This window comes from Muntiacus reevesi, chromosome 4 (assembly GCF_963930625.1).
Source record: "Muntiacus reevesi chromosome 4, mMunRee1.1, whole genome shotgun sequence".
NCBI classification, from domain to species: Eukaryota; Metazoa; Chordata; class Mammalia; order Artiodactyla; family Cervidae; genus Muntiacus; species Muntiacus reevesi.
Window position 1 is genome coordinate 23049768 of NC_089252.1, and position 26982 is coordinate 23076749.

Sequence of the window (26982 nt, forward strand, 5' to 3'; positions counted from 1 at the left end):
AGGTCTAAATTGGAACTTTGTTTTGCATGACACTTACGGAGTAATTTGGGCTTCCCTGGGCTCAGACAGTAAAGAACCTGCCTGCAATGCAGGATTTAATCCTTGGGTTGGGAAGATTCCCTGGAGAAGGAAATGGCAACCCACTCCAGTATTCTGGCCTGAAGAATTCCATGGATGAGGAGCCTGGAGGACTACAGTCCATGGGGTCACAAAAATTCACACAACTGGGTAACTAACACTTATATATTAATCTAAGGTCTAAAGCAGGGGTCAGTAAATATTTTTGCATAAAGGGAAAGTGCATAGTTTAAGATTTAGGGTCCACTTAGTCTGTATTACAGGTACCTAATTCTGCCAGTGCAGTGCAGAAGCAGCCATAAACATAATGAATGAATGTGATGGCGCTTCAATAACATTTATTTACAAAAGCAGGCAGTGGGCTGGATTTGGCTACATAGTCATAGTTTCATGATCCCTGCTTCAGCATATGATTTTTCCCATACCGGAATGCATTTACTTGGGGGAAGTAGCCATGTCTCAATATGAGTGAGCCTCTTTAGAAAATTGCCTTCAGTGTTCAAAATCCTCTTTATATTCGAGAATCTTTGCAAGGTTTGGACAGTGCCCCAATGTGGACCACATCAGGTGGTTAGAGATGCTCATGATTTTTCTTTCTCAGTAAAGTGAATATCTGAGAGGGACAAAAGAGAAAAAGCGTTGATGATAATTCTATCCATAGGATATTTTATTATACTGCAGCTTATTGCCGTATTTCTTATATTTAGCTCATCTGCATCAATAGTCCTAATGTTTTCTGGCCCTGTATTCCCAAGGAAAAGACCCTGAGTTTTATATTTTTTTAAACGACCCTTTTCTCTGTGAACGTCTAGTTTATTTTGAAAGACTGATGTAATTCTGTAGTTGTCAGAAATTAGAGAGCTTCCCTAGTGGTCCAGAGGTTAAGAATCTGCCTTGCAGTGCAAGGGACACGCGTTCAATCCCTGATCCAGGAAGATCCCACATGCTGCCGAGGAGCTAAGCCCAAGTGCCGGAACTACTGAGACCGCACCCTGAAGCCCTCGGGCAGCAAGTACGGAGCATGGGCGCCTAGAGCCTGCGCTCCGCCAGAGAAACCACCGCAGCAAGGAGCCTGGGCACCGCAGCAAAGAGTAAGCCACGCTCTCCGCAAGTGGAGGAAGCCCACGGGCAGCAGAGAAGACCCGCCACCGCCAGAATAAATAAATAAGAAATCAGACCATTTACACATATGCATCTAAAATCTTAAGGGCCCTATAATTGACATTGACGATTAAAGAAGTGAGGCAGTCCCAGAGCGGGAGTTGGGCTGAAATCATACTTTCTTCTTATGTGACCTTGCGTAAGAAACTGACTTTTCTTGCCTCCTTTTCCTCGTTGTCAATGTAAGATTTTTTTTTTTTTTAATTTTTATTCCTTAAGGACTTGCACCAAATTGTTAATACTGTCTCTGGGGTATAAAAATGTCTGTGCTTATTGCAAAGTGGGGGTTTAATTTTCTACTTCATGTACCTTTCTATTATTTGTGTGTAATATAATCAGCATGCATTATTTTATGACAACTGGATTTTTAAAGGAAATATTTAAATTCTACCAGAATTTATACCATAACATGGATGTGACAAAGAATTTGGCATTGAAAATAAAAAGGACTTTCAAAATTAAACATTTTCTACAAATGTCAGGTGAGATCATATCACCTGACTATGTCACTAGGAATGTATGAAATGTCATGTATTTTAATTTCTCAATGAGTTGACTTAATTTATGCCATAATATATGTCCTGGAACCTCTTAGATCAGTCTTTCTCTCATTTGTAATAAAGTTTCAAGGTACTGTTCTTATAGTTTCTGCCTTTATGTAGTACATTATTACTTTATGATAAAGTTAGTTGATAATCCCTTAACTCTTTTTGCTGATGACCTTTTAAAGCTGCATAATTAGAATAAGTTGTGGTTATTGTATTGGAATCTGTATCCCATGGGCCAACAAGGCAGCACATTAATTCTCTGCATCACCCGCTCCATGTGCAGTGCCATCAGCACAGAGATTTTATTCTTTGTAATTACATAAAGAAAGGGTCTATTTAGTGGTAACTGACCTTTCTGGGACTGATCAGCCTTTTCCACTAGTGAAGTAGAAATGTATGTCATTAAAATGTGAGTAAATAGAAAACCTTTCTAAATCTTAAACCATTCACATCAGGAGGTGCACATGAAGAGGAAGTTGTTCAGTCTTTCACATGAAATGGTGAAAAGGGTAGGAGATGTTAAAAGCATATTTTAAAATATTGATACTTGGAATTAAATTATGATAATGTGTAGGGATGTTTAAAAAGGAAACTTTGCAAATATGTTTCTGTTTAACAGTCTTAAACAATATTAGAGGACACATTGTTAAATTCATATATATTCAGGATTAAATTTTTAAAGTCTTTTTAATAAAGTAAAAATAAATTTAAGGAGATGATTAGTATTGTGATTATCACTGAGGGCATACAGGTCATGTATTTGTTTAAATCATGTATTTTAACTTGGAAAACTATATTGGGATATAAATTACATGACACTGATTTTTACTTTCTTTTTCATGTTATATAATTTGTTTCATAAATCAGTTATACCATATATTTTGAGGAGACTAATATGATGAAACTGGAGCAAATATAAATTTAATAGCTAATATAAGTGGTGTTTGTACTTAGCGATCCCTAAAGTCATTGAATAGTTATAGGAGAAAAGCTACAGCCAACATGGCGATAAATGTTCCTTTTTAAAACACACACACACACACACACACACACACACGCATGTGTGCGCGTGCGTGCACCTGCACCCATATTAATCAGGTGCTTTTTAATATTTAACAAGCATCTGTGTTTCTCAGCCAGATTTTTCCCTGAAAGAGCATATAGAGTCTCCTGTATATGAAATATCTTCAGAATCTATTCAAAAACTGACTCTTGCTTCAAGCTTTGCTCCTCGTTTTCACTGGACTGCTCTCTCATGGAATTAGTCTCATTATTTGGATACGTCTTCCATCCTTCTTCACGTTTAATGTATTCTAATGTAGTTAGCTTTGTGAATGCCTCAATTCCCCTATCTGATTGCAAGCTCCTTCGGCCCTGAAATTGTGTATTTTTTTCAGGCTGTGTCAATAATTCCTGGTCAAATATATACACCGAACAGAGTCAAATCATAATAAGGAAAATCTAAGCTAACACAAAATACTCATAAATTCCCAATGGATGTTCTCTGAGTTCTGAGAGGTAATGTTGTAGTATCCATTAGTAAACGGTTGAGTGACTCAGCGGTAGCTAAATGTGGCAGCCAATCAGGGAGCTCAGACGTGGAATCCAGTGTGTGGTCACCTGTGCTGGAGTAGGGGAGCTGAAGAAACTTTCTACTGGGGGTTAGTGGTGACAGTTTGACTGGTCTGCTGGCACATGGCAGGTTTTTATCAAACCGGGGCCTAAAGGTACTTTGACCTCTCACCTTCTTCCTTCCTTCCATGGTATTTTGTGTACACCAGTTGCTCGATAGGTGTTTTTAAAGAAATTAGTGAATAGAGAGCATTTTGTCAAACAGAGTAATGTGCAGAGTTTGAGGTATGTAACAATCCTGATGCAGGGGACTGATTTATTCATTTAAAAATCAAGAATGTTCAAGACTAATTATCTGAGAACTCGAGTTGGACAAGAGACTGGTTTCCATGGCAGCGCAGACAAGGAAGTGGGTCCTGGGAGAGTTAAAACAGTTTGTGCTCCTCTGAGGCTTCAGGGTATCGACACATATCATTCTCACAGACTTGTTCCTTGGAAACACTGGGGAGAGCTCTCGTTTTCTGTAGTAATCGGTGTATAGATTTTTAAGGAAGCAGCGATACAATAATGCCTCTATGCACACAGTAGGTGAGGCACCTGAGAAGTAGGCATTTTCTCCAGGTATGTTCTGTTTTTAGAGAACTGACATGTATTTTAAGCATTCGTGTTCACCAGGCTAATTCTCAGAAATCAAAGGGAACGCGTTCAAAGCAATGGTGTTCACAGAGAGACTTGGAACCTCCATGTCTCATTTATTCTAAATTATGTCCCCTGCACTTTCTATGAATCAGTACTGATTCCTGACTTCGTCACATCAAAAGATCACTGCATGCAAAACTACCAATCCAGTGCCCTAAACTGGCAGAGATGTGCCAGAAGCAAATGTGGGAACCATGGAGATTTGATGGTGAGATATTAGTGGTGTAAGGCATGAGCATCTGAACAGGATCACATACTACTGAAATATTGGTTCTTGTAATGGACAGTTATGTTTGATACTGTGATTCAATGATGCATTAAATATATACAAAATATACATATAGAAAAATATATTTTATTTCTTACATAGTAATATTTTAAAGTCAAGAGATAACAGAACATTTAGTACAATCTATGAGAGCCTCATTCACAAGTCATAGGAAACAATAAATCAAATAATCCTAAAGGAGCCAAGAAAGCATTGTTCTCAGTGGATTCATCCAATTTTGCTCAAATATGAGTTGACCCACAAGGCAGGACAGCTTAGATCCCTGCCCAATAAAATGGTTGTTCTTAGATTCAAGTTGCTGATGATTTCTTCTATGAAGCCTTTCTGACCCCAGTTTCCCCACCTGCTAGAATCAATTTGGATTTCTTCAAGAAATAACCTCAAATAGATCTGTTTACACTCTGCCTCCTCCCAGTCTAGCCTGTTCAGTTCAGTTCACTTCAGTTCAGTTGCTCAGTCGCTTCTGACTCTTGTGACCCCATGGACTGCAGCACGCCAGGCTTCCCTGTCCATTACCAACTCCTGGAGCTGCGCAAACTCATGTCCATTGAGTTGGTGATGCCATCCAACCATCTCATCCTCTTTCGTCCCCTTCTCTTCCTGCCTTCAATCTTTCCCAGCATCAGGGTCTTTTCCAATAAGTCAGTTCTTCTCATCAGGTGACCAAAGTATTGGAGTTTCAGCTTCAGCATCAGTCCTTCCAATGAATATTCAGGACTGATTTCTTTTAGGATGAACTGGTTTGATCTCCTTGCAATCCAAGGGACTCTCAAGAGTCTTCTCCAACACCACAGTTCAAAAACATCAATACTTTGTCGTTCAACCTTCTTTATACTCCAACTCTCACATTCACACATGGCTACTGAAAAAACCATAACTTTGACTAGATGGACGTTTGTTGGCAAAGTAATGTCTCTGCTTTTCAATATGCTATCTAGGCTGGCCATAACTTTTCTTCCAAGAAACAAGCATCTTTTAATTTTATGGCTGCAGTCACCATGTGCAGTGATTTGGGAGCCCCCAAAAATAAAGTCTGTCACTGTTTCCATTGTTTCCCCATCCATTTGCCATGAAGTGATGGGACCGGATGCCATGATCTTAGTTTTCTGAATGTTGAGTTTTAAGTCAGCTTTTTCACTCTCCTCTTTCACTTTCATCAAGAGGCTCTTTAGTTCTTCTTCACTTTCTGCCATAAAGCGGTGTTATCTGCATATCTGAGGTCATTGATATTTCTCCTGGCAATCTTGATTCCAGCTTGTGCTTCATCCAGCCCAGCATTTCTCATGATGTACTCTGCATGTAAGTTAAATAAGCAGGGTGACAATATATAGCCTTGACGTAGTCCTTTCCCGATTTGGAACCAGTCTGTTGTTCCATGTCCAGTTCTAACTGTTGCTTCCTGACATGCATACTGATTTCTCAGGAGGTGGGTCAGATGTCTGGTATTCCCATCTCTTTCAGAATTTTCCACAGTTTGTGGTGATCCACACAGTCAAAGGCTTTGGCATGGTCAATAAAGCAGAAGTAGATGTTTTTCTGGAACTCTCTTGCTTTTTCAATGATCCAGTGGATATTGGCAATTTGATCTCTGGTTCCTCTGCCTTTTCTAGCCTGTAATCCCTGGTAAAAGTTATTTTTTAAAAAGTGGTGGGAAGACTCACACCCTACCCTTCTCATTTACCCTCAGGTAGCTAGAGAGCTGGACTTATAAGATAAAGGACTTTCCTGGTGGCTTAGATGATAGAGAATCTGCCTGCAATGCAAGAAGTCTGGGTTCGATCCCTGGATTGGGAAGACCCCCTGGAGAAGGGAATTGTTACCCACTCCAGTATTCTTGCCTGGGTTTGCTAAACAAATGATTTAAAAAACAAATGAATAAATGAATGAAAGCTAAAAGTGAGGCTGCTCTAGAGTAACACTGAACAATACTTTTGCTTTCTAGTGGTTCTGGCAGGAGTTCTATTCTTTCCAACCACAGGACTAAAGTGAGTGTGGCATCTGTGTCAGGATACAGACATGGCAGCAACAGCCATCAGAGTGCTGGCAAGATGCAAAAAAGTAAGGAGCTGTCTTCAGAAAACTGTTAACAACCAAGAATCAGGAGATGACAAACAGATCATCAGAAAATATCATCTGAGTCCACCACACATAAGCACATTATCATCAGACAGAACTAAAATTTGGTCAAAAGATGACAACTCTCTTACATGAATGCATAATTGAGAGAAGGACCTAGCGCCTCCCTCTTCCTGGTGACCTGGATCCAAAAACCTGAATTAAGAGTAACTAAGGGTATCGATTCTTGGAAGTCCCTTGGACTGCAAGGAGATCCAATCAGTTCATCCTAAAGGAGATCAGTCCTGGGTGTTCATTGCAAGGACCGATGCTGAAGCTGAAACTCCAGTACTTTGGCCACCTCATTCGAAGAGTTGACTCATTGGAAATGACCCTGATGCTGGGAGGGATTGGGGGCAGGAGGAGAAGGGGACGACAGAGGATGAGATGGCTGGATGGCATCACCGACTCGATGGGCATGAGTTTGAGTAAACTCAGGGAGTTGGTGATGGACAGGGAGGCTTGGCGTGCTACGACTCATGGGGTCGCAAAGAGTCGGACATGACTGAACAACTGAACTGAACTGAAGGGTATCAATGACACGATAAATTTAGTCATAGACACTGCTGCTGCTGCTAAGTCGCTTCAGTCGTGTCCGACTCTGTGCGACCCCATAGATGGCAGCCCACTAGGCTCCTCTGTCCCTGGGATTCTCCAGGCAAGAATACTGGAGTGGGTTGCCATTTCCTTCCCCAATGCATGAAAGTGAAAAGTGAAAATGAAGTCACCCAGTCGTGCCCGACTCTTAGCGACCCCATGGACTGCAGTCTACCAGGCTCCTCCATCCATGGGATTTTCCAGGCAAGAGTACTAGTCATAGACACTAGAACTAGGTTAATAACACTAAAATGTTTGTAAATATGATGTAGGTTTCTATATGTACATATACCATGCAAATATCTGGGTCATAGCCATCTCTCTAGAATATTTAGATCAGGTTATTTTTTTTCCTTATAATCTTCTTTGCCATTAGTCCATTTTATATTAAAAACAAGTTAATCCACCCCCCCCCACTCAAAAAAGAAGTATATAGTTCAAATGGATTTAGATTTTCTCCAAAGTGTGTCTAGCTGAACCTCCAGATTTCTCAAAGTGTAGCATTACTCTGCTGCAATCACTGTAGTCCAGAGTTGTGCAGGCATCAACTGTAAAGGTCAGTGCACTTGGACACTTGGCCTTGTATCATGGAATATGGTGCAAATATAGAACAAACAACACCAGGCTGGTTATGGGTAACCAGCGTGCCCACAGTAACTTACAATGAAATGTAGCTTCCAAGGAGGCCAAGTTCTAATTTCCTTCAGCAGCCCAATCTATCTATTAATATGTCAACAAGTTACTTGTTAACTAGATCTGTGAAAAGAGATTGATGGAAATAGGCTCAGAACAAGGTACTTCTGTTACTTGATTATTTAATATCAGGTTTTACAAAGGTGGCACTGTGTAACATGAAAGAGTGCTGGCTTCTGTTTATGAAGGAAGGTATGTATAGTGGATAGAGAAGAGTGTGGGGTGTGGAACCAGTCGGCCTGGATGCAAAGCTTAGATCCTGCACTTATATGTTTGTAACCTTGCCTTGTGTTTCAACGGTCATAGTTGCACAATAAGTACCCCCAAACTTCATGCAACAGGAGTCTATGTGTCAGAAATTTGGACAGGACATAGCAGGCCATGTTGTCTCTTCTCACACATTCTGAACTGTCAGTTGGATGACTTGAAGACTTGCATTGCCTTGCATCTTCAGATGATTCACTCCCTCACAGTTGATGCTGTCACCTGACACCTGAGCTAGGTTGCTTGCTGGAACACCTACACATAACCTCTCCCTGTGGCCTGGGTTCCTCACAACATGATGGCTGGTCCAAGCATAAATGTCCCCAAAGAGAGAGCCAGGCAGAAACTGCATGCTTTTTTTTTTTTTTTAATCTAACTTTTTAAAATAAACTAGCCTGGGAAGGCACACAACATCATTTCCACCATACTCTGTTGGCTGGAGAAGCCACAACTCTACCCAGGTTCAAGGGACCGAGAAATCAACTAACTGTGCTTCTTGAGAGGAGTGACAAAGAGAACATGTGGAAATGAAAATATTTCTATGGCCATTTTTGGAAAATAAAAGTTGCCTGACCTGACTTTTCATTGACTGACCTTCCCTATCTGTAAATCTAACAGCTAGGGCAGTAGCAGTTCCAGTATGTATGGAATTCATAAGTTAACATTCAAATGCAACCCCATTTCTACCTTCTTGTCCGTATATCACTAGGTGGAACATAAATACATGATATAGATGATACATACTCAATACTTCGTCCTAAAATGACTCATTTTTCCTTATAATTCCCTATTTCCTACTGACCCAGTGAGAGAGGGAAAGGAGAAGGGGAAGAGTGAGAAAAAGAAGCCAAAGATGGAGAAAACTGAGGGAAAATCCAAGATGAAATGCATGGCTTAAAGAATAATAAAAGTCAAGTGGGAAAAAGGTATAATTACTATATTGGCTATCTTGGAATCTCAATCTACCTTCATTTTTCAGCATTTTTGGTAACAAAAGAAAAAGCTAGGTCTTTGTTTAACAATGGTTTCTCAGTATTTTTAGGACCATGGTTTAATGAGGTATTAAAAAAAAAATAACATTCTGTACTGTTTCAAGTCATTCGGGTGCCTCATGAACATCAAGAGTACACCCAGAGAAAGAACTCTTGCTCAGTCTGGACAGTGTGGTATATCCTTACAATAATGTTCAAATACTCAGTGCTGAAAATCTTCACCTCTCAAGTGGTATAGGATCAAATACTACAAATAAATGTGCTTCATTATGGTTACGACATCTAATAACTAATTAGTTTTTCCTAGAAGTGGGCCAATAAAACGTGTGGTTCTAAAGTGATAAATTCATGTATTTCCTGTTATTCTGTGCAGTCACTCATTCATTCATCTCTTGAAACCTGTGTATCCACTAATGTCAGCTCTGCTTTGCACAGTATATCTTATGGGTGAACAAAATGAAAGCGCCATTCCTCATGGAATTTATAAGTATTTTTGTTCACACTTTATAAATCTAATCTTTATTTCCTAATAAAATGTTGGGATAATAAGTTGAATATCTCCCCCCAAACATCAAAGTTTAACAAGTAGTTTGAGATAAAAGAGAATAAACCCTCCTCAAGCTAAGTATTTTACTTCCTAAATTCTAGACAACTTGGAAACTATTAACAGATGTTCATCCTCTCTTCTCTTTATCAAGTCATATTCTCAATTTTTCATTATATTAATGATCACTAGTAATGGAACTTGAATAAATACCAATAAATCTGGCTTTGAGAAAGTGTTATATTTATTTAGACACTTGGGGTGTGTTTAATATATACAGAAAACACAAAGAATGCAAAAGTTTATAAATTCCATATTAAAATTATATATTTCTGTGATTTTTAAGTGCAAAGCTTTCCCGTAAGACCTCAAATTCTTGAGGTCTTACATCTTAGAGCTCGGCATACAATAGTTACTAAATTAAAACTTTGGAATAAGCAACTGAATGAAAAAGAGTAAATAAATGAATGAAGGAATAAAATAATATTGAAAATCAACTCAGAGTTCAGTTATTTTAACCTATAAAGATTGCAATCAAATTTTTCTTTAATGGATTTAGAAACAATTTTTTAAGTGTGCATTTTGTAAAAACCTAGTGTAGAAAGGCTCAACTGATAAGATTTAGCTGAATTTGAATTTAAAAGCATGTAAAACTCATCTACTTCTGTTATCAGTTCCTCATTTCTTCTTACCCTTTCATTATATTGCCAACTCCAGCTTTTGTGCCCTTATTTAATATCTTCCACTACTAGTTGTTCAACTCCACTAGTGGTAGCATTATTTCTTCTGGACATATACCCACCAATAATTATCATTCCCCCTTTGTTTCATTTGCATGTTATAATACTATTGATTAATATTCAGCCAGTCAGAGTTGTGAGGTGGAACCACAGTTAAACATAAAAACATTTTCAGTGTCAGCAGAAGATCATTATTTAAAATTAAAAAACTTAAACTTCATTGCACATCTGAAGGTCACGAACTTTCAGGAATAGGCAGTGAATTGGTAAATCCTTCTATACATTCATTACTGGAAAATGATAATGTAAAATATGACTGATATAACAATGTTTTGAAGATTCATTGGCATAACTATCCAATTTGATTTCTCAGTATCTACTCTAGTCATGGCATATAAAACAATGAGAACTAGTGTTATATAGAAATTGAAAGTATATGCATTTGAAAATAAAACTGTACATTACACAATGAACAAAGCATATAGTAACAAATACATCCCCAATTAAGTTCCATTAAATAAGTTTAAAACAAATCCTACAGCTTTTGTAGGACTCCTCTATAGTCAATATTTATAATATCCATTTGGATCTTGAAGGAAATGTGATTGAAAGGTAGAATATCTCAGACATCAGAATTGTATTTATGTTAAATCAAACAACAAACAAACAAAAACCTCAAAATGATTACTTCTCATGCCTCCAGTAGAACATGTATCAAAGTTCCAAATTAACCATTTGAGGATTAGATTTCAGTATTAGTGTTAAGATATCAAAAAGAATTATAACCACCTTTTCAAAGGTACCTTCATCAAAGAAAAATATTCGTAGATACTTTGTCCTCCTGTCAAGGGATAATTTTGTGATTTTAAGCAAGTCTATTTTATAGAAGTGTCTAAAGTTTCAAGTTACTGTTCCAGAATTAGGACAAGAACACTTAAAATTGCTCTCAGTTCATCATTTTGGCTTTTTGAAGAACACCTATGGCATAGCATTAATCATTAGGGATCAATAGGGATACCAAGCTTTCATGAGAAATATGTTTGTTGACCTTAATAAATCTTCTAGTGTGTAAATATAGAAATATTTGTACAAGGAATTTTCTGCTGAATTACATTTCCTCTGTGCACATTTTCATCCTGCAATATATTTTTTTAACAACTTATACTAAAGGTTTGATGGGATAGCAATTTTCCCAAAGAGACATTTTTAATTGCTTCACAATGGTTATTTTTATATCTAGTTATTTAATCATCATTATCATCATCATGATTAATCTGCATTTATGTGTTTTGAAAACTTTTTACTGTTATAAATAACGTTGCAGCAGATAAAGTTTTTTGATTAGGATAAATTTTCATGAGATGATTTACTAGATTTACAGGTTTGAAAATACTTAAGTCTGTTGATAAATTCCACATTTTTTTGAAGCAGCCAAAGAAAATTTTCTGTTAGAAATCAGAAACTAAACTGAATCATACATCTAATTTAAAATGATTAGCAGAGCTTAATTTTCCAGTGGGTAATGTTGACAAAAGGTACATACTGAGGGGTTTGTGTTAGATTTGACATATATTTATTTAGTCATGGGGAGTGTTATATAGTTCTTGACTGCTCACAGAAGCAGGTTTAGGTTTTCACATAGCTAAGGTATGTGTTTTGTCACTCAGTCATGTCCATCTCTTTGTGACCCCATGGACTGTAGCCTGCCAGGCTCCTCAGTCCATGGGGATTCTCCAGGCAAGAATACTGGAGTGGGTTACCTTGCCCTCCTCCAGGGGATCTTCCCAACCCAGGGATCGAACCCAGGTGTCTTGCCTTGCAGGCGGATTCTGGTATACTAGTAACAAATAATGACTTTCTCTAGGTGCTCCAAACATTGAGTTCCTTGCTCCTCATCTTTTTTAACTCTTCACTTCTCTGTGTTTTGAATGTTTTCTGTTTGTGCCACCATTCTGAACCTCTTGCAAATAGGATTCTAAGCTTCTAAATGTCTTCTCTCTACTTGAGCTCTGGGACTTGAGAAAAGGAAAAGGGAAGGGAATATTGGAGGAAGTTTTCTAGAATGCTGGGTGATGCCTCAGGACTGAATCCTTCCCAAGGCATTGTGGATGGAGGTCTGGGAAAGAGGGAGACAAAATCAGATAGCCTCTGATGACCCAGTGTTTAACACAAACCCACCTGCATCAAGAAAGAAAACTACTAACAACCAAGAAGGATGTTAGTGTCATGGGAAGCATCTTTTTGGTTTTATTTTTCTACAACATATAAGTAGTACTTTAGATAATTCAAATGATGTAAAGATACAAACATAAATTAAAATGATTTACTTAAGTACATGTGCATATTTATCTTCTAGAAAATACAAGACGACTCACTGGAAGAAAATCTACGTTTAGCTCAAGAGTATCAGAGATTACAGAATATATTCTTAACAGTAAAGGACAATTATTTCAGCCAGTATGAAAGACAACTATCATTAGATGGTTCAATTAGAGATAAGAAACAGGTATGTTTTACTCATTTTTCTAAAATAATGATTTACTTGACATATGTACCACAAAAAGTAACAAGTCAGTCATGAGGTCACCAGTCTTATGGTGGTTCTTTATATGCCACCAAATGGCACATTTTCTTTTTTAAAGTTTTCTTGTATATTTTATCAACGTTTTGAAGTTGAAGTTTGAAAGGCTATTTGAGAAATGAAAAAGCATACTTTTAATCTACTATTTTATACTAATTTACTTTTAAATTTTATGGCCTGAAATACCAAATATTTATAGTTCATAGATTTAAGTATATTATCATATACTTCAAATTTCAATTCTATCTGTAGGTAACTTTTCTTTTTTTAAAATTTTTTATGTTTTTTGTATTTTATTTATTTATTTTTTCCATTTATTTTTATTAGTTGGAGGCTAATTACTTTACAATATTGTAGTGGTTTTTGCCATACATTGACATGAATCAGCCATGGATTTACATATATTCCCCATCCCGATCCCCCCTCCCACCTCCCTCTCCACCCAATCCCTCTGGGTCTTCCCAGTGCACCAGCCCCGAGCACTTGTCTCATGCATCCAACTATTTCTTCAAGTTCCTAATTAAGCCTCATATTTAACAAGAACATAGAAATCAAAATATGGAGCTCATAAATCATGAGGAAGAATTAGAGGTATATCATGAAAAGTTACCTACATGGTACCCATGAAGGTAACCCATGAAATAGTTGACATCTCTGGTTATTGGAAATCATCAGAAATTCTAATACATTTTGTAAAACCTTCCATAATACTAAAAACAGAAAAGTAAAACACAAAATATGCCACAAATTCAAAAGTAAAGAGAAAGTTCTGTTCTTATTAGTGTCAAGATACAGCTGCTTCCTCTATATTCTTCTCCAGTTACTCTTCACAAGAAGTTATTTTCCTTTGAGTCTTTGTGTCTTCCCAGAATTTAAATTTCAAAAACTAGCAAAAGCGAAAGCGAAGTCGCTCAGTCTTGTCCGACTCTTTGCGATCCCGTGGACTATAGCCTACCAGGCTCCTCCGTCCATGGGATTCTCCAGGCAAGAGTACTGGAGTGGGTTGCCATTTCCTTCTCCAGGGAATCTTCCCGACCCAGGGATCAAACCCAGGTCTCCCGCATTGCGGGCTGACGCTTTAACCTTTGAGCCACTAGAGGCATGATTAATTTCTAACAAGTCACCTACCTATAAAAACCAGTAGGGGGTTCCTCTGGTGGTGCAGTAGTAAAGAATCCCCCTGCTAATGCCAGGAGATGCAAGAGACATGGGTTTGATCCCTGGGTCAGGAAGATCCTCTGGAGAAGGAAATGGCAACCCACTCCAGTATTCTCGCCTGGAAAATCCCCATGCACAGAGAAGCCTGGTGGGCTACAGTCCATATGGGGTCACAAAGAATCAGATGTGACTGAGCGACTAACACACACACACACAACTGTGAATGACTATTAATATTACATTCATCTGCTATGCTGTTTAATGCTTTATTTCCTATCCATCTACTCTCATGTGAGTTAAAGCTTCCAAGTATATTGGGAGAGAGGGTGTGTCTTCTTCTCTTAAAAATTTGTATTGAAGTATTACTAAGATGAAGGTAGATCAAGATACAAATGTGTTTGAGAAAGAATTGAGAACACAATTACATGCTAAAATCTTCCTCAAATCATTATTCCGGATTCAAAGAAAGGATATCAGTCTATCCATGGAGCTTTTGTCCAGTCACTTCATGCATTAGACATTGTTATTTAAACATGTTTTGTTGCTGATGATTGAGGAGGATAAAAAAAAAAAATCGAGGTTAGTACTGTATTTCCTTTTCTAACCAGAAGGAAAACAAAAATAAATCCTGTGTATGTTTTTACTAGTTTATGTAGACTCCTTTGGTAGCAAATGACAAATAAATTAGATACCTGCATGAATAGCGAAGAACGTGCGTTTAAGAGAGATCCCTAACATAGTATTTACATAGTAAGAACCAACTTGTCTTTATGTCATTTTTGGAATTAAAGCACATCGATTCAGGATCCAAGGAGTGAGACTCTTGGATGACAGACAGTGGGGCATGCTAGGAGACTGGGTTTATGTTTCTGATGATCCCTCAAACGAATCACTTTTAGCACACCTGTTTCAGGGAAACTTTCAGAGATTTATTTGTACTTCCAATCATTTTTCATTTCCATCCTTCAGCGATGGAGGTCATTAAGTGCAGGCTGCCCTTGTCGGTGTCATGTAGGATCAATTTGCTGCAATGGACAGAGAGGCCTTATTGATGCTGTTAAATCTGTCAGTGAGAAATCGTATGTCATTAGCGTCTAATGCACTGCCTACAGGATGGAATTTGACCATCAAAACTGAGAATACCCTTTAATATTTTGGTCCATTTTCTTGATATTGAAGCATTTCCCTTGACCAATTTAATTTTGGGTACACAAAAGCACTGCTCAACCTCTGATTCCCTTATTGAATCTCCTCTTAGATAAAATGGAATTCTTTGTGTCTTTCTCCTGCTTTAGAATAATTTCATTGCTTCTGAACATACATTCCTTTTGGAAGAGTAAATAATTATATTTTAATTATCATACTTCTTTGGGAATATTATTTTTCTACTCAGATGATTATAGACTGTTCAACTTCTCAGTACTTTTAGAACAAGAATAGCAAAGAAAGCTTAAAGGAAGAGTAAAAAAATTAAATATTAAAAAATATAAAATATGACCTCATTCTTAACAACGTTGTATATGCAGGTGACTCAAATTTTATAGTATTATAGTTTTACTTTTGGTGGTAGAATTATATCTGCTTCTTTTGCACATGTTTCTTTTTTTTCTCAATGCACATGTTTCTTGATACTTTCCTGTATGTTTATAATTTGCAGTGATGGATATTTTATGCTTTAAAAATCAGAAACAAACAAAAACAATTATGAAAAATTCTTATTAGCCCTGTTTATAGGTAATTATAGGATAGAATCTATTCTAAAACTTCTCAGATCTCAAAATTTAAAATAACACCAAGGAGAAATGGAAGGAAAAATCATTGAAAAACAGCTTGTATTTCTGTGTTGAAAGCTTTCAAATATATTTTTCATATTTTCTTTTTCTAAACAAAAGCCATGGATATATTGATCAAATCACTGTGGGTTTGTTTTAATTGCTACCTCAAGCTCTTCAGGCCTACAAAGAAAAGTAAGCTAAGTAAGCATGCAAATGTTGATGGTTTTGTTGGCTGAAAATAAGATGTCTTCCAAACTAGTTATAATATATTTTAATTCTTTTATAAATAACTTATAAAGCTTAAACTTTTGGACTTCTCTAGTTCTCGGTGCTTTCATACTATGGGAATACAAATTATTATAGAATCAGTCAATTCTTAATAAGCACTTATGTGAACCAGGAGTATGTGCCATACAATTTTCAAACATGGCACAAAATATGTGCCATACAAATTTCAAATTATCTCTGAAACATCCCCCAGTCATCCTGGAAATTTTTCTGTTCCTATGTAAGTATGGAACTGAGTTTTGAATGTGTTGCATGGTCACTCAAGTAGAGGAAGCCTGACTGAGATGGGAATCAAACTCAGAATTTTCCTACATCCAACCATTTCATAACTCTACTATAGCACTGCTAAACAAAACCCAATATGTTGGGTTCAAAGCAAGTAAAAACCGTATAACTTATGGATGATGTCTTTAGTATCCAACTGAAACATTATTTGATTCACTTAATTATTTTTGTAATTTCATCTCATTGAAGCTACTTTTTCAGTGATGATTTTCTGGTGGGGAAAGGACTACCTACTTAATTAAAAGCTATTTAATTTCCATTAGGATTATAGATAGGTTTCACGACTCTTAAACTGTAAAACTAGAAGTGCCTTTAGAAATACACACATCTCCTTAGAAGATTGTTTTGAAAATGAGGAATCTTAGGGCAAGAGTGACTCAGGGATTTAACATATATAAAGTTAATTAAAGAAAATTTGATCCTGGGCACGGTTGCCTTAACTTAGGTTCAAGTATCATCTCCAAGAGACTATGGATGAACATCTGCTGTGATATTTTCCCAAGGTTTTAGTGGACCAATAGCTGAGAAATAATGAGCAACTGCTATGGATGTTCTCTGTTTGGAGCATCATCTTAAAGTGACCTGAGCTTGTGAAGGAATCATGTAGGGACATGAATCAGAAGACTACTCTGTGTTCCAAGGGATGCTTCTGGGTCCCACAGAATGCAAACATTTCATCATTCATTTAATTATTCAGAATAAATTATTAATCATCCCTTGTACTGACAAAGATACAATTAAGGGCACAGGATTATGCTACCTCATTTCAGCTTCCAGGCTGGCTGCTGTAATCTCCAGAATCCAAGGGATTCTTTCCTAGAAACAACCATAGATTCAAAGCCCAACAACATCCTTGCTTCACTCAGCCAATAGACAGATCTTGAACTGTTGCTATTTAATCTGAATTGCCTCAACCTCAATGGATGGTTTCCATCATAAAATCTCAAAAATATTGTATCATTCAGGTATCTCACTAGCATGTTTTTGCTTCCCTCTTTTAGTTTTCAAATGTGGGTTTCCTCTAAAATTCACTTTACATTGATTTGGTAAGGAGTCAAAGTCAGTGCCAGCAATGAGAAAAAAAAGAAAAAAAGATTTTCCTAAAGAAAATGTGAAAGCTGCTTTAGTTCTCATTTTTATAAGTATTTCATATTGCTTATTATCTTGCATGTACTAAAAATAGGCTTCAGGTGGTGATTTGTATGTGCTAGCTTCGATGTGGATAGAAATTCATTTCTTTGCCAGGAAAAGCATAATTTTTAGATAGCTTTTGCCTATGACAGCTATGTAATCTCCTCCTCCTTTTCTTAGAACACAGGTAGAAAAGCCTGTGTACGTGCACACACACACACACATTCTAAAGGAGTTACCACACTTCATAGACTGATGAGCTTGCATTAAATTCCTTCTATCCCTTTCTCTGAAGACCTCTCAGGAGACCTCTGATGAATGAATCTCTGTGATTCCTGAGACTGAAGACCGTTGGTCAGTTTTATTTTATCCTAATGAATCTCACTTCTGCTGTCCAGACTCCATGAGAGAAACACCAAAAACTAAGTATATATTTCTGAATAATTCTTTATAAAAGTCAGCTTGGCTTAAATCAAACCAATTCTTCAGTCTAGTGCCATTTTTGAGTGAATTGTAGACTTATATATCTTTTATGCAATTTTGAGAAGATGATCTCCTGGTGGAATTACTTGACAGTAAACAGCATTTAAATGATAGCAACATCTTAAAAGTGATATACAGTAGGTCCCCTCTATATGAATGAATTCCATCCTGAGAGTGTGTTTGTAAGGCCAATTTGTTCATAAGTCCAACAAAATTAGCCTAGGTTCCCAGCTAACACAGTTGACTGGTATTGTACTATAATACATTTATAATACTTTCCACACAAATAATACATAAAACACAAACGAACACAAAAAATAAACAAAACATTTTTTAAGTTTATAGCAGAGTACAACAGCTGACATACAGGGACTGGCATCGAGCAAACAGGCAAGAAGAGTTACTGACTGGAAGAGGGAGAGGAGGTGAGAGATGGTAGAACTGAAGGGATTGTCAGCAATAGGAAATGGAGGGCAAGCTTCAGTTTCACTCATGTCTGACGTTGATGGCACAAGTTCTGGTTCTGTGCTGGACTAAATTCTATATACCCTCTTCAAAAATGATCCGGTGATGTCTGGCTAGTACTGTACCAGCTACATCACCATTCCTTGTATGCTTGCTTCTGGACATCCAAGGTTTGAAGTAAAGATATTGTGCTACTGTACTTTATACAGTGTTACACAATAAAGTACACAAAAACATAACCACTTGTAGAGGATGCACACTTGTGACCGTGGATGCCAGGCATGTGACCTAACCTACGTGATTGAATATGTGCAAGCACATTCACATCTTTGGAAATTAGCAGCTTGAAGCTTTGCATGCAGGGGAGTTACTGTGTTGAGTGCGATGTGGTCCCCGATACATCAAAGACACTCTAAGTGTGTGTGTGTGTGTGTGTGTGTGTGTGTGTGTGTGTGTGTGTGTATAATCCCTCCACTTGGAACACCGTCAGGTCTTGGCACACCATCAGCAGTGGGGACCTATCAAGAATAAATCAGGTTTCTTAGAAAATCACAAAGGTTTGAGAAACAACCAGGAACCTGTGGAAAGTTGAACAATAAGTTTTAATTACAGGTGGTTACTGCTTTAAGACAAGGAGAGATAATATATATATAAGGTTCTGCTTAATACATAGGGGAAAAATATGAAGAGTCAGGCATAGTGAAGAAGTAAAGTAATATCTTCCAAATATGGACAAAGTAAACCCTGAGAAGAGAACCGAATTCTTTACTTGATAAAGAATTCAAAATAATAGTCATAATGATGCTCACCAAACACAGGAAAAGAATGGGTGAACACAGTGAGAACTTCAACAAAAAGAAGAAGACACAAGAAAGTACTGAAGACAGGTCACAGAGCTGTGGAATGCAATAAATGAAAAAATACACTAGAGGGGTTCACAGCAGGACCAAAAGAAGCAGCAGAAAGGGTCAGGAAATGAAAGAGAATGAATCTCACCCAGACAGAGCAACAAAATGAAGGGAGTTTTAAAAAGTGAAGATCGTTTAAGGGACCTATGGGATAACATTAAGCAGAATAACATTCACCATTGTAAGGGTTCCAGAAGAGAAAAGAGAGAAAGGAGCAGAAAATACATATAAATATGAAGACTTTTCTAACCAGTGGAAGGAAGCAGTCATCCAGGTTCAAGAAGCCCAGAGAGGTCAAAATAAGATGAACCCAAAGAGACACAGAGAGACATATCATAGTTAAATGTCAATAGAGAATTTTAAAAGCAATGAAAGAAAAATAGCCATTGTTACCTACAAAGAAAACCTAAGTTCACCAGCAGACTTTTTCAATAGAAACTTTGTAGGTCAAAAGGGAGTGAAACAATATATTCAAGGGACTGCAAGGAAAATAATTCCCATCCAAGAATACACTACCCAACAAAAGGTAAGTGATTTCATCACCACTAAATCAGCCTTACCAAAAATGTTAAAAGATACTTGCTTAAGCTAAAAATAAATGATACTAATTAATAACAAGAAAACATGTAAAAGTAAAAATCTCACTGTTAAAAGCTAAATATATAGTAAAGGTAATTAATTAATCATTAATAAAGCTAGTACAAGGGCTTTCCAGTTGGTGCAGTGATAAAGAATCCACCTGCCAATGCTGGAGAGGTAGGAGATTCAGATTTGATCCTTGGGTTGGGAAGATCCCCTGGAATAGGAAACGGCAGCTCACTCCAGTGTTCTTGCCTGGGAGATCCCATGGATATAGGAACTTGGTGGGCTACAGTCCATGGGGTCACAAAGAGTCAAACTGAGCAACCAAGCACACATGCAAAGCTAGTATAAAGGTTTAAAGATAAAAGTAGTAAAATTAACTAAAACTACAACAATTAGTTAAGGGACATATAAAATAAAAAATATAAAATGTGTCATCAAAAACTAAAATAGGGTGGAGTAAAAATGTAGTGTTTTTGGCATGAATTCAATTAACTTGTTATCAGCTATGCTATATACATAGAATATTATATGTGAACTCATATTTTGGGTATTGGCCATGGTAGATACCCAAAAGATAAAGAGAAAAGAATCTAAACAAAAGATTATAGAAAGTCATAAATCACCAGGAAAGAAAGGAGCAGAAGAAAAGTGGAACAGATGAAAACTACAAAACAGCCAGAAAACAATTAACAAAATGACAAAGAGAATTTTAGCACCACATTTATATCAATGGATAGATCATGCTCATGGATTGGAAGAGTTAATATTGTTTAAATGTTTATATTACCCAAAGCAGTATACAGATTCAAGGCAATCCCTATCAAAATTCTGATGACATTTTTCACAGTAATAGAACAAGCAATCCTAAAATTTATGTGGAAACACAAAAGACACTATATAGCCAAAGTAATCTTGAGTAAGAAAAACAAATTTGCATGCATCATGTTCTCTGACTTCAAACTCTATTACAAACCTGTATTAATCAAAACAGTATGGCATTTGCATAAAACAGACACATTGGTCAATGACACAGAATAGAGATCCCAGAAATTAACTCACTCCATATATGTTCAAGGAGCTAAGAATATAAATTGAGGAAAGGGTAGCCTTTTAAATAAACGGTATTGGGAAAACTGGAAAGCCACATGCCAAAGAGTGAAACTAGAGCACCATCTTACATTATGTTATACACAAAGATTAACTCAGACTGACTTAGACCTGAATGTATGGCTTGAAGCCATAACTCTCCTACAGTAGAAAGTAAGCAGTAAGCTATATGACATTGGTCTTGGTGCGAGAGTTTGGATTTGTATCCAAAAACAAAGACAACAAAAGCAAAAACAAGCAATGGGCTACATCACACTAAAACTCTTATCCACAACAAAGGAAACCATCAACAAAATGAAAAGACAAGCTACTGAATGAGAGAAAATATTTGCAAATCATATATCCAGTTCAATTCAGTTCAGTTCAGTTGCTCAGTCATGTCTGACTCTTTGTAATGCCATGGACTGCAGCACACCAGGCTTCCCTGTCCATCACCAATTCCTGGAGCTCCCTCAAACTCATGTCCATTGAGTCAGTGATGCCATCCAACCATCTCATCCTCTATCATCCCCTTCTCCTCCTGCTTTCAATCTTTCCCGGCATCAGGGCCTTTTGCAGTGAGTCAGTTCTTTGCATCAGGTGGCCAAAGTATTGGAGTTTCAGCTTCAGCATCAGTCCTTCCAATGAATATTCAGGACTGATTTTCTTTAGGATGGACTGGTTGAATCTCCTTGCAGTCCAAGGAACTCTCAAGAGTCTTCTCCAACACCACAGTTCAAAAGCATTAATTCTTTGGCACTCAGCCTTCTTTATAGTCCAACTCTCACATATATGTAGTCTCCATACATGACTACTGGAAAAACCATAGCTTTGAATAGACAGACCTTTGTTGGCAAAGTAATGTCTCTGCTTTTTAACATGCTGTCTAGGTTGGTCATAGCCTTTCTTCCAAGGAGCAAGTGTCTTTTAATTTTATGGCTGCAGTCACTATCTGCAGTGATTTGGGAGCCCCCCAAAATAAAGTCTGTCAGTGTTTCCATTGTTTCCCCATCTACTTGCCATGAAGTGATGGGACTAGGTGCCATGATGTTAGTTTTCTGAATGTTGAGTTTTAAGCCAACTTTTTCACTCTCCTCTTTCACTTTCATCAAGAAATTCTTTAGTTCTTGTTAGCTTTCTGCTAACACATAAGAGTGGTGTCATCTGCATATCTGAGGTTGTTGATATTTCTCCCAGCAATCTTGATTCCAGCTTGTGCTTCATCCAGCCCAGTGTTTCTCATGATATACTCTGCATATAAGTTAAATAAGCAGGGTTATTTATCCTCATGATGTACTCTGCATATAAGTTAAATAAGACAATACATAGCCTTGATGTACTACTTTCCCTATTTGGAACCAGTCTGTTTTTCCATGTCCAATTCTAACTGTTGCTTCTTGACCTGCATACATATTTCCAGTAAGGGATTAATATACAAAATATATAAAGAACTCATAAAACACAGTAACAATTTGATTTTAAAATGGGCAGAAGATCTGAATGGACCTTTTTCCAAAGAAGACATATAGATGGCCAAGAGACACATGAAGTGATTCTTAACATCACTAATCATTAGGAAAATGCACATCAAAACCACAGGGAGATACCACCTCACACCTGTTAGATTGGCTTTTATCAAAAGTAACCAGTGTTAATGAGGATGTGGGAAAAAAAGGAACCTTTGGCATTATTGGTAGGAACGTAAATTGCTGCATTCACTGCAGTAGTGAGAAAGCAGTATGGAGGATCCTCAGAAAATTAAAAATAAAACTGCCATAGGTTCCAACAATTCCACTTTGGGGTATTTATCCACAGAAAATGGAAATACTCATTTGAAAAGATGCATGCACCTCTTTCTTCATAGCAGCATTATTAAAATAGCCAACATATGGAAACTACTTAAGTAGATTTCCATCAACAGCTGAATGTATAAAGAAGATATGATATTGACACAATTAAATCCTACTCAGCTATGTAAAAGAAAGAAATCTTGACATTTGTAACAAGATTATGGGCCTTGAGGGAATTATTCTAAGTTAAATAAGTCAGAGAAAGATAAATACCATATAGACTTATATCAGAAGTCTAAAATACAAAACAAACAAAACTGAAATCATAGATACAGAAAACATAGTGTTTGTTGCTAGAGGGGAGGGGAGTTAGCAACTTAGAAGAACAGGTGAAAGGCATCAAGAGGTACAAAAATCCAGTTACGAATTAATCACAGGATGTCATGTACAACATGTCGACTATAGTCAATAGTAATATAGAGCATACTTGGCAGTTGCAAGACAGAAAATACTTAAACTGTGGTGCTAGATAGTGACTAGATTTACTGTGTTGATCATTTTGCAGTGTACACAGATATCAAATCATTATTTTGTATACCTGAAATGTGTATGATATTATATGTCAATTATACCTCAAATGTAAAGAATTAATTTAAATTAAAATAAAATAAGTATTAAAACATGAACAAGTAGACATTGAAAAATATTTCCCTTTGTCAGCTGGGTAATTCTCACAGCTTTTCTATAAAAGCCATCCTGGGTAGTATAGATGGCCGTTTTTAAATTTTATACTATCTAATCACAGTAAAACATTGATTAAAAAAAAAACTATACCCACAGTTAACACATTATCTGAGGAACGGAAAGATAATACCACAGTGAATAATATAGCTTTAGAATTTTTGAAGTTGTTTCAGATATAAAATCATTTTCAAATTATTTCCTATGGTGCTGGTAATCAGAACTGTGTTGTTTTTCTAGGAAAAATCCTCATTTTAAAAAAATATATGCAATGTACTCATAGGTTATTGAGAAAAGTATATAAAACAAAGCTCCCGTCTGCATGATGTACATAGAAAAAGAGCAAAAATGTTATCTGTAAAAGCAGAAAAGAATTTGGCTTGCTTGACTTTTTGTATCAAGCATGCTACAGCAATCTTTTGATTCTAATATGAAACTATAGTAAGGATCATTGCACTAATGCATGAGGATTTGTGATAATGTTGCAGAAATTTTACTGTCAAAACTGAACTGCAGTGTAATGACTTTTGTTATCATGGTTTCTAATAACTATTCAGCATGAATTGACCCTACATATGTTTTGCTGCAATAATGTGTCAGTAACTCAGAAAGCTAAAAAGGAAATAAAAAAACAGTCAATACAATACTATGTATGACTTCATGATAACCTCTCTCCATTCTATTAATATTACAACACAGGTGCTATGTAAACTAAAAGATCACATGGAAATGAAGGCTTAGATACATTGTGACAGTTCTAGCTAAATATACCTAAAAAGTGCTTTAGAGGAAAACTGCCTTCTCCTGTGTTAGCCCTGAGAACTAGTGATAGTTCCTGACTGGTCCCTTGCTACTTCAGAGCCTGTTGCTCTCTGCTGTAGAGAACCTTTCCATATGTTTCCTTTCTTTCCCCTGCAGTGTATTCGTTTCTTCTTTTTGTGAGATCTCTCTTTTCTTTCTTCCTTTATCTTTGCCTCTTTCCTTCTTCATCGCAGTGTATTTCCACTTCAGTGTCCGTTTATTGCATTAGATGAGAGTAAATACGGCTGCCTTCTGCTACACATCTCCACTGTGGCAGTCACGACGCTGCGCTTTTACATGTGTGAAGCTCTGAATGCTGCACCTAAATACACAGTGAAGTCCTCAGTCGTGTCCAACGCTTTGTGACCCCATCGACTGTAGCCTACCAGGCTCCTCCATCCATGGAATTTTCCAGGCAGGGGTACTGGAGTGGGTCGTCATCTCCTTCTCCAGAGTGCTGCACCTACCCTATCATAGTTAGTTACAGATAGCCTTATCAGTAGCATTCTCTTCTTCTTATTAACTTGTACAAACTCTGTGGAACAACTGGAAATATTGACTTTTTCCTCAGAAAGCAAAGTACCGCAGACTGGGTAGCATAAACCGAAATACTTTTCAATATATTTCTGGAGGCTAGATGTCCAGGACCCTGGTGTCTGCAGGACTGGTTTCCTGAGAGCTGTGGAGGAAGGAGGCGTTCCAGGGCTCTCTCACTGGCTTGTAGGTATCTTCTCCCCATGTATTCACATTGTCTTCCCTCCGCATGTGTCTGTCCCAATTTCTTCTTCTGGTACCAACGCCAGTAACACTGAATTAGGGACCGCCGTTTTGACCCCATTTTAACTCACTTTTCTCTGTAAAGAGCTTATTTCCAATCACAGTCACATGCTGAAGTTCCGGGGGCTAGGATTTTAATGTGTGATTTTAGGGGAAGGAATACAGTAAAACCCATAACATGGGCTTTGTTGTGAACATAAAGCCATACTATTTGTAAGTACAAAGGACTGCTGGAATCCAAACCTAGGCCATGGACTCAAACCCACAAATTTTCTGCTACTCCACAGTTTCTCTTATATTTTTTTCTCTACTCCATTCAAACTATTATTCACATACCATGTATCATTATCTCTCTTCAAATGGAGATGTATTTCAGTTATACATACTTTATAACACCTCTTATACTGGGTGTGAGTATGATTAAGCAATGCCAAAGAATGAAATAGTTTTTGATGGAAAAATATTATGTTTTTATACAGGAAGCACTAATTGATTTCTCTCTCTGAACAATGGTCAGAGATCCAAGCAGAAATGTTCCTTTGCCACCGAAGGATCTTTAAAATTCCTCTCCCATTGCCTCAGACTGGAGAACATGTGCTTGCCAAAATGGATGATCCTAATTCCATAGGAATTACATTAGGAATTAAGATGAAGACACAGGGTGTACATGTTAAAAAGAGAAAGAGATCAGCTTCAAGCAGCAGCTAGTATTTGCAAAGAATACAGAGGGAAGTGAGCCTTTGGTGGAAATTTGATGATAGAGTCTCGAACATAGTAGCATGACTAGGGTTAGACACACACACCCCGCAAAGTGCCAGGAAATAATATCATAAAGAGTTTATAATCATCAATGCTGGAACAATAAATACAAATAGCGTGCATGTGTGCTAAGTCACTTCAGACATGTCCGACTCTTTGTGACCCCATGGAGTAGCCCTCCAGGCTCCTCTGTCCATGAGATTCTCCAGGCAAGAATACTGGAGTGGGTTGCCATTTCCTTCTCCAGGGGATCTTCCTGACCCACAGATTGAAGCCGCATCTCTTATGTCTAGCCTGTGTTGGTAGGCGGGTTCTTTACTACTAGCGCCACCTGGGAAGTCCTTAGTAAAATAGAATTTCTCCCAAACACAACAGAGTTTTGGGGAAAAAATAAGAAAGATACTGAGTGCTGGCAAACAGACGCTTCCATCCCTTAAAGAGTATTGGAATGTGACGACAGGAAAGGGAGAAATTGTGGTAACCTCCCTCCCCCAGCCCCCACATATCCTGCCCTGTTGGAAGCTGGGGAGTGTGTGGGCTGACGTAGGGACTACCGCAGGGAATCCTCTCTCAGTCTTGAAGATCTAGCTTCTTAAGAGCAATGCTTGCTAACCTGGATGGAATGTTTCTTACGTGGGTCTGCGAGGACTGAGCATCTCTGGACAGTCCATCTGAAGTCGCTATCGCGATGGTGCACCATGACAGTAGCCGCATGTCGTGCCTGCGTGAGAGAAAGGTCTGGGCTGCCCCAGATTAAAGAGCAACAGCTGCTCTTGGGCTTCTTATCTCTAGCGATGCCTCACCCAGTTTTCAGTGTCAAGGATACAGAAAGAATTCCAGAATGGATCCATTTAAAAGAAACATAATGCCTACAAAGGAAAATAATATCACACTGGCTTCAGATTTAACATCCTCAGTTTTATTATGATGGAAGACAGAAAAATATCTACATAAATTTATAGAAAAAAATAGGGCACTCAGGAATGCTGAATCTGGGCAAATTATCGTTTAAGTGATGGAAACAGGTATTTTTGAATGAGCAAACAAGCAACAAATACAGCAAGTTTTAAAAATCCA

The 26982-nt window shown here is 37.4% G+C and overlaps 1 protein-coding gene across 1 annotated transcript in view; it reads left to right on the top strand.

The window, feature by feature from the left end:
• CCDC178 (coiled-coil domain containing 178) overlaps positions 1–26982 on the top strand; it is a 356491-nt gene that overhangs the window by 219188 nt on the left and 110321 nt on the right. Inside the window, exon 18 of the mRNA XM_065934984.1 lies at positions 12649–12798. Within this exon, the coding sequence (XP_065791056.1) occupies positions 12649–12798 (150 nt within the window). The remainder of the gene's footprint in view (positions 1–12648; positions 12799–26982) is intronic.